General features: G+C 35.0%; 1 protein-coding gene across 1 annotated transcript in view; it reads left to right on the plus strand.

Moving 5' to 3' along the window:
- PRKAA2 (protein kinase AMP-activated catalytic subunit alpha 2) overlaps positions 1-14,305 on the plus strand; it is a 70,887-nt gene that overhangs the window by 45,249 nt on the left and 11,333 nt on the right. The window contains exons 3-6 of the mRNA XM_021667725.2: positions 2,084-2,177; positions 3,064-3,208; positions 4,443-4,530; positions 6,564-6,788. Coding sequence (XP_021523400.2) covers positions 2,084-2,177; positions 3,064-3,208; positions 4,443-4,530; positions 6,564-6,788 — 552 coding nt within the window. The remainder of the gene's footprint in view (positions 1-2,083; positions 2,178-3,063; positions 3,209-4,442; positions 4,531-6,563; positions 6,789-14,305) is intronic.

Genomic DNA, 14,305 nt, shown 5'->3' on the forward strand with positions numbered 1-14,305 from the left:
TAAAATATATAGTTATATTACCAACTTTCTGGCCAATTTCCTCCTCCTCTTTATTGGGAAGTAGTAACCAGGCCCATGAACTAGCACTACTAGCATCTGTGTACATTAATAAAAGGTGCCCCATCTGGCTGGACAAATTACCAAAAGGCTCTCCTGTGTCTGACACATCCTATGTCATGACACATTACTTGAAGGATAGCATCAGCTCCTATCTGTGCCTTCTGCTGGGGCCCTTTAAGCCATGCAAAAATGACACAGCTATATAGTGGCCCTAAGTAGTAACTAATTATAAATTAGATACTGCTCATAATCAACCAGACGATAGATAAACCTTTATAGACAAACAACTTATTTTAAAAAGTAGAATAATTGTTCATTTATATAAATATCTAATGCAACCTTAAGTTAAAACATTAATATTATAGGCCAGGTACAGTGGCTCATGCCTGTAATCCCAGAACTTTGGGAGGCCAAGGCAGGCAGATCACTTGAGGTCAGGAGTTTGAGACCAGCCTGGCCAACATGGCGAAACTCCGTCTCTACTAAAAATAAAAAAATTAGCCGGGCATGGTGGTCCATGCCTGTAATCCCAGCTACTTGGAAGGTTGAGACAGGAAAATCGCTTGAACCCAGGAGGTGGAGGTTGCCGTGAGCCAAGAACTTGCTACTGCACTCCAGCCTGGGTGGCAAGGCAAGACTCTGTCTCAAAATTAAATAAAAATTATTATTATATTTAATTTTAAAGTCTTCAAAACTTGGTTTGGTAAAATTGTGTGTAGGGGTATAAGTTGTAGTTTTTGAGAAAATATTTTATTTTACCAAATAAAGCTACATTTTAAAATTATTTGTTAATGTGACCAGCTTTGGGTACCTGGAAACACACACACACACACACACACACACACACACACAGAGTTAATTTTTCATGATAGAAATTACCATTTACAAAAGTAAAGCGGTGAGACCCCATGTATGTTTTATTAGCTTCAACAATAGTCAATTCATTGTTTTATCTGCTTCCCCTACCATTTCCCCTACACCACATTATTTTGAAGTAAATCTCAACATTATCTTTTTAATCTGTAAAGATTTCAGTATCTACTCTAGAAAATACTTTTTAAATTCTACATAACATAAACATAGTATCATTATTACATCTTAATTAAAATAATTAACAACATTATCCACCACCTAATCAGCATGTAGATTTTCCTGATTATTTCATAAATGGTTTTTAAAGTTGATTTGAATAAGAATCAAAATAAGTCTATATAGTATAATTGGTCAAATTGTCTCTTGAGTTACTTTTAACATATAGTTTATCCTTTCCCTTTTTTTCCTTGCATTTTATTTGTTAAAGAAATGGTCATTTTTCACTTTCTGGATTTTGCTGAATATATCTCTGTAGTATCATTTTACATGTCCAGGAAAAAATATATATGATACATATATGTTTTACAAAAATGAGGTCTTGCTATGTTGCCCAGGCTGGTAAAATACTGACTTTAGAGGATATGTTCCACGTAACTGCCAACATGATGCCTGTGCTTTTCAAAATCTGTTCCAGAAAATCATGTTGAAGATCAGTTATTTTCTTTTCTTAGCACTTTCATGTATGTTCCGTTTTAGTTTGTTTTACTGTCAATTTCCCAAAACGTTGCCCTGAGCTCAGGTGATCCTCCCACCTCGGCCTTCCAAAGTGCTGGGATTAAAGGGATGAGCCACCATGTCTGGCCCAAGTATATTTTCTACTTATCTTTAAATATGTGATACCTCATCTTCTTTGCATGTAAACAAATTTTGTTTAAATGGAAAAATTAATGCTTAACTTAGTTGTTGAGAGGGAAAGATTTCAAAAATTAGTAAACATGAAAGGGAGGATCTAAAGGAATGGCCATGAGCCTCAAGAAGTAGAATAATTTTGTAATGCTCCATGTTTATAGCTCTGTGATTATTTTGATAACTTAAGTCATCTTAAAGTATTATAAAACATTGAAATATAAAATTGTAGCAAGAGTAGAAATGCCCGGTTGATTTTGGTCAAAGTAACATATTTTGTTAATTTTTTTTATTAACCAAAAAGATACCAGGTGATCAGCACTCCAACAGATTTTTTTATGGTAATGGAATATGTGTCTGGAGGTGAATTATTTGACTACATCTGTAAGCATGGACGGGTGAGTAACATACTATCTGGTACACTAAACCTCTAAACTAATAAGGAGGAAAGTATTGGGAAATAGCACACTGCAAAGATATCGTCAAGGTTGACATTGTTTCTATAATAATGCTCAACTAAACATATACAGTGTTAGACAAAATTTCTTGTATACCTTTTGAAATACTGATTTTAGAAAACATGTTCTACTTAATTGCCAACATGATGCTATTGCATTTCAAAATCTGTTCCATAAAATCATGTTGAGGATCAGTTATTTCCTTTTCTTAGCACTTTCACATATGTTCTGTTATAGTTTGTTTTACTGTCAATTCCCCAAAACGTTGTGCACATTTAATGATATTAATTGAAATTTAAATATTATTGCTTAACAACAAAGAAAAACTCATCTATTGACATGTTGAGCTTTTACAAGCTTTTGGTTGGATGTTTTGTCTGATTTGTTGAGAATTCCAACATAATTCTAGCTTGCTTAATTTTATTTAGACTGATTATGAAATTAAAACTCTTGTTAAATAGATGTCCCAAATATTATTATTATTATTATTATTATTATTATTATTATTTGAGACAGAGCCTGACTCTGTTGCCCAGGCTGGAGTGCAGTGGCATGATCTAGGCTCACTGCAACCTCCACCTCCCAGGTACAAGCAGTTCTGTCTCAGCCTCCCCAGTAGCTGGGATTATAGGCACATACCACCATGCCTGGCTGAATTTTATATTTTTAGTAGTGATGGGGTTTCACCACATTGGTCAGACTGGTTTCAAATTCCTGACCTCAGGTGATTCACCTGCCTCAACCTCCCAGAATGTTGGGATTACAGGCATGAGCCACCTCGCCCAGCCCCAGATATTCTTAATGCAGTTTCTTTTATGCTTGATAGGTTGAAGAGATGGAAGCCAGGCGGCTCTTTCAGCAGATTCTGTCTGCTGTGGATTACTGTCATAGGCATATGGTTGTTCACCGAGACCTGAAACCAGAGAATGTCCTGTTGGATGCACATATGAATGCCAAGATAGCTGATTTTGGTATGTAACTCCAAGGTTGTTTAGGAATGTACTAGCTACCTTTTAAAGCATGTCAGTAACAACTTATAGAACTAAGAACTTTCCATTTCAAACTTGTGCATCCTGTACCATGTAAAGGGATTAGTTGAAATCTCCTTTGTAGCTTTTTCTGTTCATTTAAATACACTTTAAAAATGTGGATACCTCTAGAGAAGTTAGAAGGCTGTCATCAAGATAAATTATTCAATCTGAATTTTCTCCTAAGAAAATGATGCATAACTGTTTTGTTTTGTTTCGTTTTTGAAGAGAAGGGAGAAGTCCCAAACTTCTTTGGAAAATCTCATGAAAGTATGGGCACTTTCCCTGATGAATGCATATAAACAGAGGTACCTGGAAGTTTGCATGTAGTTTTGGAAAAAAGCCCTTCTGAATTGATCCACAAAGAAGTCCTTAGGGTAACATAACTTAATTAGAGCATATTTTTTGTCAGGGGTAAAAGGTACATAAAATGTGATTTTTATACTCCAAACACTTTTTGGGATAAACATACCTGGAAAGGATGCCTTAATAGGCTATTTGAGAAAAAGATTAGGAAGTGAGAGATTAAAAAGATAGACAGGTGCCGGCTAGTGTTGCCTATTGTGGTCTTTACCTTGTCTTTAATCTAAAAACTAGGAAACTACTTTCTCTATTTCTCTTCCTTCTCTAAATCATGAAATTCATTTAGTGTTATCACTCAACTAGATTTTTGGTTCAATAGATTATATTTTCTATGGTGAATTAAATATTTCTGAATTAAAAACTTTTGGAACATAATCTCTTTATGAGTTGGAGCCCATCTGGTTTCTAATTATAGCATTTAAAGAGGCTTTTGAAAGCATAGAACAAAAAAGTAATAGTTTCTGTTTTATTCTTTCAACTATGGAAATAGATAAATCATATTTTGATGTTTTCATGTTTGGGAAAGTTAATGTGCTTCAGAATAACCTCATTTGTGAAGGGAATCAACATTTTTATTTAGAAAGGAAATTTAGTTTCACTCATACGTGTGATGTTCTTTAGCTTTTTTGTTGTAGTATAAGCACTCTGAGACAATCTCTTTCAGTCAAATGCTTTCCACTGCCTTTTTAAAAAAATAAAATAACTAATAAACGATGTGTGGAGGATGAAGAACTTGAAATTTTGCTTGTGTTTATATGACTTTATTTACTTTTAAAAAAATCTAGCACCAGATAAACATTACTTTTGTTTTTAGGATTATCTAATATGATGTCAGATGGTGAATTTCTGAGAACTAGTTGTGGATCTCCGAATTATGCGGCACCTGAAGTCATCTCAGGCAGGTAATAATCAGTGAAGCGTAAACTTTTTGTAATCTTGTGTTCATTCTGATAACATTTAATTATAATATATTCTCTTTGGAAGATAAGATTTTAACATGGTAGAACTGGATTGTTCATTTATTTTTCAATTGTTGAAGGGATAATGGTTATATTATAAATTTTTAAACATTTCATTTAGATGTCATTATAAATATACCTATGAAGTTTTCCCCATTGGAAAAATAACTGAAGTAGATCCTGATTTAATATCTCTTTTATTTTAGAAAAGTACAGATAAGAAAGTAAGAATTTGCAAAATATAAACTAGTGTCATTATTTATTAGATGCAGTTCTTTAACTTGCATATTTTTCAAAGTGTATAGAGCATTGTTTTATATTTTGTCTTTGGAAGAATGAGACTTTGGGGGACAATATTGTTTCATGAAATTAAACTATATAAGTAGAGATTGTGTAATTATATAACTTATTCATTGGTACATTTTAAAAATGTTTATACAGATTACAGTGGTAAACTCAAGTCTTTCTACAGTGATCAATGTGTGATTTTTAAAAGTTAACAGAATCCTATGAGAGAAAATATGGTAAAAGTATTATTGCAAATAGCAGATCCAGTATTATCTTAGTCCATTTGGGCTGATGTAAGAAAAATACAATAACGTTGATGGCTTATAAACAACAGAAGTTTATTTGTCACAGTTCTGAAGGCTGTGAAGTCCAAGATCAAGGTGCCAGCAGATTTGGTATCTGGGTGAGGGTCTGCTTCCTGATAGACTACTGCATGCTCACTGTAACTTCACATGGTGAAAGGGAGGGGAGATCTCTCTGGGTTTGCTCTTATAAGGGCACTAATCCCATTCATGAGAACTCTGCACTAGTGACCTAATCACACCCCTAAAGTTCCCACCTCCTAATACTATCTCCTTGGGGGTTAGGATTTCAACACTTGAATTTTGGGAGACTGTAAGCATTCAGTCCATTGCAAAGAGTTTGAACAATACAGCAAATGATGTAAACAATTGCCATTTTTATGTAAACATTATATCCTTTTTATTGGAATAGTAGAGATTTACTTTGTTACCTCAGGCCCAGGTTTGAGTTTGATAATATGCTGTCGTGGGAATTGTAATGCTGTAGCAAGGTAAGAGAAAAAAAGGAATAACACTATAAGCATAGGTTATCTGGATCAAAGCTAATTTTAGTCATATGAGCTAGGAAGTGATGAGAGTGAAAGTGGTAAATACGAAGGATAATGTGATACAGGATAAATACTGTCTACACAGTACTAATTAAGTACTTTAATGTTTAAAAAAAAATTTTTTTTTTTGAGACAGAGCATCTTTGTCACCCAGGCTACAGTGCAGTGGCACAATCTTATCTCACTATACCGCCTCCTGGGCTCAGGTGATCCTCCCACCTCAGCCTCCTGAGTAGCTGGAACTACAAGTGTTCGCCACCATCCCTGGCTACATTTTATATTTTAAGTAAAAACAGGGTTTCACCATGTTGCCCAGGCTAGCCTCAAACTCCTAGCCTCAAGCAATCCACCCACCTCAGCCTCCCAAAGTGCTAGAATTACAGGTGTGAGCTACAGTGACTGGCCTTAAATATTCTTTAAAGGTATGCCAGGGCTAAAAATTCTATTATATGTATATTTTCTTGTAATAGTTCTTTAAGAAAAAGATTTAACCTATACACTATAGTATTTTTTCAAGTTTATGGTCATCTACTTTTGTTTCCCTCAAAAATCAACCACAGAAAGTGTTATATTTTTTAATTAGTATGTTTCAGTTAAATGAATTTGTGACAAATAAAAATACCCTATCCACTTGTCAGATTTGAATAGTAATTGGCTAGCCTAATTATTCTCTTTGAGGAGCAACCATTGAATATTGGGGAGTGGCCATGGACTTCAGTAAAGACCTTGGAAATGAATATGTACTGAAGGCAGACTACCTATATATAGAAGTAGGATACATATAGAGAGAAATAGTGATACTTGCATTTTAGGTTTGTGTTGTCATCTTTTTTCTTAGATTGTATGCAGGTCCTGAAGTTGATATCTGGAGCTGTGGTGTTATCTTGTATGCTCTTCTTTGTGGCACCCTCCCATTTGATGATGAGCATGTACCTACATTATTTAAGAAGATCCGAGGTGGTGTCTTTTATATCCCAGAATATCTCAATCGTTCTGTCGCCACTCTCCTGATGCATATGCTTCAGGTTGACCCACTGAAACGAGCAACTATCAAAGACATAAGGTGATTATTCTTTTTGTTTCAGTTATGTATATTTTCTCAGAGGAATAATAATGATCTTAATTGAATGATTCTCCTAAAGTCTCATTTCCTGCCCTCGCCGCCTTACCCCTGGCCAATGAAGAGAAGGGGAAGTACAAGTGCTTCAGCCACATTGAACTTGTCTTTGTTTCTTTAACCTAACATAGATTTTATGTCTTCACGTCTTTGTTTATATTATTCTCTTTGCCTTGATGCCTTTTCTGTTTTCTTTTTTGACCTGATAGACTTCCATTCATTCATTAACGTTCCACAGGTGCTTTCATATCTATTTTATGAACATTTCGTTCATGCTTTTCTTATTTAATTCTCATCCTGTATCTAGTTGTTTCTCAGTGTGTCTTTTTTTCTCTCTTAAATTATGATATTAGGCTAAAGAGTGTGTCTTATTTACATCTTTGCCTATATAATGCTAAAAGGCCTGGAAATATGGTATGTTTAGAAAGTGTCTGAAAAAATTTCAAATGGAGAAATAGGGTGAGATTTATGTATTTTACATATGGTTAAAAACATAAAGCATAAAAAGTTTTGCTAAGTTTTTGAATTCAATAGCTGCTAGTGGGCTTACTGTGAAGGCTCTTGTGTCACGTGAGAAACATTGGAAAGTGCCATTGCTAATGCACCTATGAATATGACCTTTGTATATAACATACCTTTGTATAGTAGCAAGATGATTCATTGCATTCTGCTTATTACTTATCAAGGCATGTTTCTTAGAGGTTTTTTGTTCTTACCTAAGATTTCATCCATGTTTGTTTACAAACACATTCTTTTGAAATCTTTCCAGAACTCTTCCTCTTCTCTTCTTTAGCCACCAAAGACTTTTTTTTTTTTTTGAGGCAGGGTCTCACTCTGTCACCCAGGCTGGAGTGCAGTGGTATGATCACAGCTCACTGTAGCCTCAACCTTCGAGGCTGAGATGATCCTCCCATTTCAGCCTCCTGAGTAGCTGGGACTATAGGTGAAAGCCACTACACCCAGCTAATTATTTTTTGTATTTCTGGTAGAAATGGGGTTTTGCCATGTTTCCCAGACTAGTCTTGAACTCCTGGGCTCAAGCGATCCACCCATCTTGCCCTCCCAAAGTGCTGGAATTATGGGTGTGAGTCACTGCACCCAGTCCTAGAAAAGACTCTTTTGAGACCTCTGACCTTTGGAATTTCTTTCTTTTTTTTTTTTTGGAGACGGAGTCTTGCACTGTTGCCCGGGCTGGAGTGCAATGGCACAATCTTGGCTCACTGCAGCCTCCACCTCCTGGGTTCAAGCAATTCTTCTGCCTCAACCTCCCGAGTAGCTGGGATTATAGGCACCTACCACCACACCCAGCTAATTTTTTGTATTTTTAGTAGACTCAGGGTTTCACTGTGTTGGCCAGGCTGGTATCAAACTCCTGACCTTGTGATCTGCCCGCCTTAGCCTCCCAAAGTGCTGGGATTACAGGCGTGAACCACAGCGCCCAGCCAACCTTTGGAATATTTAAATGATGGCTGAGGTAGCTGTTTATGTGACTGCTGCTGATTTCTTGCAAGCAATGACTGATGATTCCTTTTGCATTTATGTATCATTTTCTTTTCCCAGCCTTTCTTCAGTGTTCCAAACCTCATGCGCAAAAATATAAAAGTGTGAATTAGCCATCAGATTTAATTATAAAAATGAACTTAGGAGGAAATAAAGCCCTTTGTGTTTATAGTTCTTTAGCATATATAGTTCTCTTAATTGACTGTTTTTTAAGAAAATTAGACATGCTGATGTATTTGCAGCTGCTTGTATCAGCATATACATTTAGAATAGTAATAGGTTGGGTGCAGTGGCTCACCCCTGTAATCCCAACACTTTGCAAGGCTGAGATCACTTGAGCCCAGGAGTTCAAGACCAGCCTGGTCAACATAGTGAGAGCCCATCTATATTAAATTTTTTTTTTTGCCAGCTTGGTGGCTTACTACTGTAATCCCAGCACTTTGGGAGGTCGAAGTGGGCAAATCACGGGGTTAAGAGATCAAGACTATCCTGGCTAACACAGTGAAACCCCTTCTCTAGCAGAAGTGCAAAAAGTTAGCCAGGTGTGGTGGCACAGGCCTGTAGTCCCAGCTACTCAGGAGGCTGAGGCAGTAGAATCCCTTGAACCCTGGAGATGGAGGTTACAGTGAGCCAAGATTGTGCCACTGCACTCCAGCCTGGGTGACAGAGAGAGACTCTGTCTCAAAAAAACAAACAAAAAATTATTTAAAAATTCAGGTGGTAATAACACTGATTTGTTACTTTAAAACAGATGTTTGTATATTTATAGATTAAGAAGAATGTCATATGTTTACTGGTAAGAGTTAATTTGTACATAGGTAGATGGAATAAAGCTATCATTCATCTCTGTACTTTAATATGATAACTTGAATCTGTAGTTTTCATCTTTTTCTACTTACCTATATTCAGTTTTTTAATGTTTTGGGATTCTTTATTTTTTTAATTTATTTTTTTTTTTAAGAGCTGAGGTCTTGTTATGTTTACCAGGTCTTGAACTCCCGGCCTCAGGCAATTTTCCCATCTCGGCCTCCCAAAGTGCTAGGATTACAGACATGGGCCACCACACCTGGCCAATGTTGGGGAATTTTTGATTTGATAAAATAGAGTTCAATAGGGAAAATAGTTACTAATTACTGAAAAATTACAAAATAGCAAGCATTTTGCTATATGGCTTGACTATGTTATTGCATTGACTTTTCATAGGTAGCTATAAACCATTTTACAAACCATGAAACTGAAGCTCAGAAGGGTTATGTCATGATTTATGTATCTGTTTGCCCCTATTAAATTATAAGTTACTTTAAATTAGGGACCAATTATTGATTCATAGAAAAATGCACAAAGTCTAGCACATATTAAACATTGAGTAAATCTGTGTTTGTTGAAAATTACACAGCTAATTAGGAGCATAACTGGGGCTCAACTTGGAACTTAAACTGAATTCAAAACCTGTGCTACTTCCACTATTTCAGATTGTTATATCAATTCTATGACATCTATCCTTCTGTTAATCTATCATTTTCTTTATATCTTATGCTACTATATACTTACTGTCTTAATATTATTTTGTACATTTGTTATTTTCTTGTAAGATAGCCATTGGAGGTTGGAAAATATATCTCTATATTATTTGCTTATTTAACCATTTTTGTTTTAATTCATTTAATCAATATTTCACATCTGCTCTGTGCAAGGTCTTGTGCTAGGTGCTGGGAATATAGTGGTAAACAAGATAGATATTGTCTTCACAGAAAACACATCTTTGTGTCCCCCAGGTACCTTAACCTAGTAATAGTATTAATGTTATTATAGTTAAAGTGAGAGGTCTGAAGTTCAACTGAGCACAAATCCCAGTGCTTCTGTTTATTAGCTGTGTGCACTTTAGTTACTTCCCACATACATTAGAATTTGGGGGAAGGTAGTCATGGACTGAACCATGTGAAATTGCCATTTAAGTAGGTCTAAAAATGAATATCAGAAAGTGCAAATATTCAACTTAATATAATTGAAGCTTTTAGAACAATGTGTAGAACATAATGTTAGCTATTAACCTTTTAGCTGTACTTAAAGAAATTTGGGCATATCATAGGGTTTCTAAAATTTGCTAGTCTTTATAATCTAACCTTAAGTCATATATCAATTTCACATTTCGGGTAGCAGTGATAGAAATACATAATTTCTGATGCCTGTATAATAGCCCATGTGAAGTGGACTGCTTTTGTCTCAGATGAACTTCCATAAACATCCTAGTCACTGATCACTTTGTAGAGTTAGTTCAGAAACTAACTCCTGAAAATAAAAAGCTTTTAAAATTGGCAGTTGTTGTTACAAGAAATTACGGTCATTTGACTAAATTAATGAATTAGAAATCAAAATTTAGATGTTTCCTTATTTTTTAAAATTAATTTTAAAAATATAATTCACATATTATAAATTTATCCCTTTAGAGTATATAATTCACTGGCTTTTAGTATATTCACAAAGTTTCACAATCATTACAGCCATCTAATTCCAGAACTTTTTTATCATTCCTGAAAGAAACTATACACAGTAAGAGTCACTCCCCATTTCCCCTTCCTCCCTAGCAACCACTAATCTACTTTCTGTCTTTATGCCTGTTCTCAGCATTTCATATAAATGGAATCATACTGTATGTGGCCTTTTGTATCTGGCTTCTGTCATTTAGCATAATGTTTTTAAAGTACTTTCCTACTGTAGCATGTATTAGTACTTCATTTTTTTTTTTTTTTTGCTTGAAAAATATTCCACTGTATGAATATACTACATTTTGTTCATTAGTTGATGAAGATTGAGTTTTTTCCAATTTGTGGCTTTTATGATTACTGTTGTCCTGAACATTTACACACAAAATTTGTATGGTTATGCTTTTATTTCTCTTGGGTATGTACCTAGAGTTTATGATTGTCATATGTTGTTGCTGCTGCTCCTGTTTGTTTGGTGATTTCCTGATCTGATTCTGCAAAATCTGTATTCTTTTTTTTATATGGCTACTGAAATCTCTCTTTGGTTAGCTTAATGATCAGCTATTGATTAGACGAAAATTTCCTTAAATACCCTGATCTAATAAGTCTCCCATCCTTTGCTGATGGGCTCTGTGTGCATGTTGGGGTATATCCTCAGTGCTCCAACAGGCAGTTTGTGACTCGGCCTTAGCCTTCATTTCCTGCTTGTGCAGAGCCTCAAAATGGCCCTTTCAGTTTTTTCTCAGGCGAACACACAACCCTGCATTTGTTTCTGGCCTTTCTGAGTCCCAGAAATACATCAGAGCTTTCTGAAGACCCCTCTGGAACTTGTATTTCCTAATTTTTCCTTTTAAGTGGTGTCTTGGTCAGCTTTTCATTTACCTAACTTTCACTGCTGCTTCAGGCATGTTAGGATGTTAGATAGTTGCCATTGATTTTTTTTTTTTTTTTTTTAAACAAATGCCCTGGGGAGAAGGCTGTTTGCAAGAGTAAGCTCTGAGTCAGGTCACGTAAAAACCAGGCTTATGAGTGGGAGGTTTCCAGAGAACTGCTAGGTAAGTAAAATAATGACAGTTCTCTCATGGTAGGAGTTTTGGGCAGCTGTATACTATTCTGCTTCTCTGTTTTCCCCACCCCAGTGCCCCAGTGGTTGTTAAGCTCCTGGTTTTCTCAGCTCTGTGATTATGAGGCTGTTGGTTTTCAATGCTGCCATGGAACTGGACAAAGGGAACTGGACATAGGACAACTCAAAAAGCCACAAATCTCACTTTCTTACTGAAATTCAGCCATTTTTCTTGAATAGACAGTCTTCAGATTGTTGCAAGCTGTTGGTTAATTTCCAGGGTTCTGAAAAAGTTGACTTTGACTGTTTTTGCTGGTATTTTGTTTTATGAAATAGTAGATTTTTTGAGTTTATTTTGAAAGTGTTTAACTTCTCTATTTGTCATTTTAAAAATGTTAGACAAGTAACATAATTTTTTTGTCTTTTGTTACTTCTTTTGTAGCTGGGTGTGGTGGTGCACACTTGTCATCCCAGATACTCAGGAGGCTGAGGCAGGAGAATCACTTGAACCCAGGGGTCGGAGGTTGCAGTGAGCCGAGATCACACCACTGCACTCCAGCCTGGGTAACAGAGTGAGACTCTGTCTCAAAAAACCAAAAAAATAGAAAAGATCTATCTCAGTTATTTTTATTGCTAAACATTAATAGGTATTTAATATTATTATATCTCAAATAAACACATGAATGAATTTTTGTGTTCATACTTTGTCTGTTCAAATATTTATTCAGCATTTATTGAGCATTTACTCTGTACTAGGTAGTGGGATAGAGCTCAATAAGGTGTGGTCACTATTTTAAGAAGCTCTCAGTTTAGTGGGCAAGATTAAGAAAAAAATCAACAACTATAAGATTGTGTTGTGATAGAAAATTTAGTAGCTGTAGAAATTTTATCTTTGGACATATCCTCGGGGTCTGACACACCATCATTTCTCACTTGGACTATTGCAACTAGCATCATCATCATCATCATCTTTATCTTTTCAATTCAGTTTTTATACCACAAACAAAATGATCTTTACAGAATGATAATTAGGTTATGTTACCCTATCTCTTTAAAATCCTTCAATGATTTTCATCAACCACCAGTTCAAATTGTGAGATTTCCTTTTTATAGCCTCCAATTCTTAGAAGTATCTGATTTTATTTGGCACTCCCTCTCAACTCATTCTGCTTTCATGATGTTGAGCTCATTCCAGTTCCTAGAGCACAGACAACTCTTTTTTGTCTCATGGTTTTTGCACATAATGTTTCTTTTGCTGGGAATATCCGTTCCCCAACTATTTGCATAGCTGACTTCTGATCATTCTAGTTTCTGCTTAAATATTACTCAGAGTGGCTTCCCTGATCACCCACTTCTCATTCTAAATTAAACACTCTCATTTTACTCTATGAAATTTCTCCTGCAATATTTATCTCAGGATTTGCATATTTGTAACTATATTTCTATATATATTTGTTTAATCTCTATTCAGCTAAAATATAATCTTTGCGAGGAAGAGTGTTTCTTTTTGTCCATGGTATTTCCTCAGTAAATATTTATAAATAAATTAGTCAGTGAATAGAAGACATTCAGTCAAAATATATCTTCATTTGCACTTGTCTTAGGGGAAGCCCAGTTCTACCAGGTAGCAATAATCTTGAAGAAGTAGTTTGTGTTAGATGAAAAGGGTTTGATATTCTAGGATAACAATAGTAACATCAAGCGCAAAGCCCCAGAAGTGTGAGAAAATATGGCTTAGGAAAGCAGTTCTCAAACTTTCTGATTTTAGAATCCTGTAACTCTGAAAAATTACTGAGGACCTCAAGGGGGATTTATTTTAATGTAAGTTATATCTATAAATATTTACTACATTACAATTAAAACTGAAAAATTAAGAAAAACATTTAATTCATTTAAAAATAACTATAAACCTACTATATGTTAAATAATACATCTTTCATGAAAAATAACCATATCTTCCAAAACAAAAAAAAAATTGTGAGAAGAGACATTATTTTATATCAAAGACAGCTAGGTTCTCATACCTTCTTCATTCAATCTGTTGCATTATTTCGTATAAATTGAAGTGTGTAAAGAAGATATGATCTCAGATAAGTAGTTGGAAAAGAAAAACATTTATTATTATTAACACCAACTTTATCAGAAAGTCTTTAAGTATTGGGAAGCTGTTACACTCATACAAATAATACAAAATTTTAAAGTTTTGCTTGAAAGCTTGAATTTTATCATTGGCAACAAATATTGCTGGTTTTTTTCCTTAAAGTGATGGGCTTGTTTTTTTTATTTTTGAGAGAATGTCAGCCAAATGCTCAAGTCTTTATAACCATGGTTATTCAAGGGTAGTGGGTAATTAACTTGCTCAGGGTCACATAGCTAGTAAGTGGCAGAGCTAGGTCTCGAGACCAGATCTTTTGATT

The sequence above is a fragment of the Aotus nancymaae genome, unplaced genomic scaffold (genome assembly GCF_030222135.1).
Source record: "Aotus nancymaae isolate 86718 unplaced genomic scaffold, 86718_ANA_hifiasm-v0.15.2.pri h1tg000007l, whole genome shotgun sequence".
NCBI lineage: Eukaryota > Metazoa > Chordata > Mammalia > Primates > Aotidae > Aotus > Aotus nancymaae.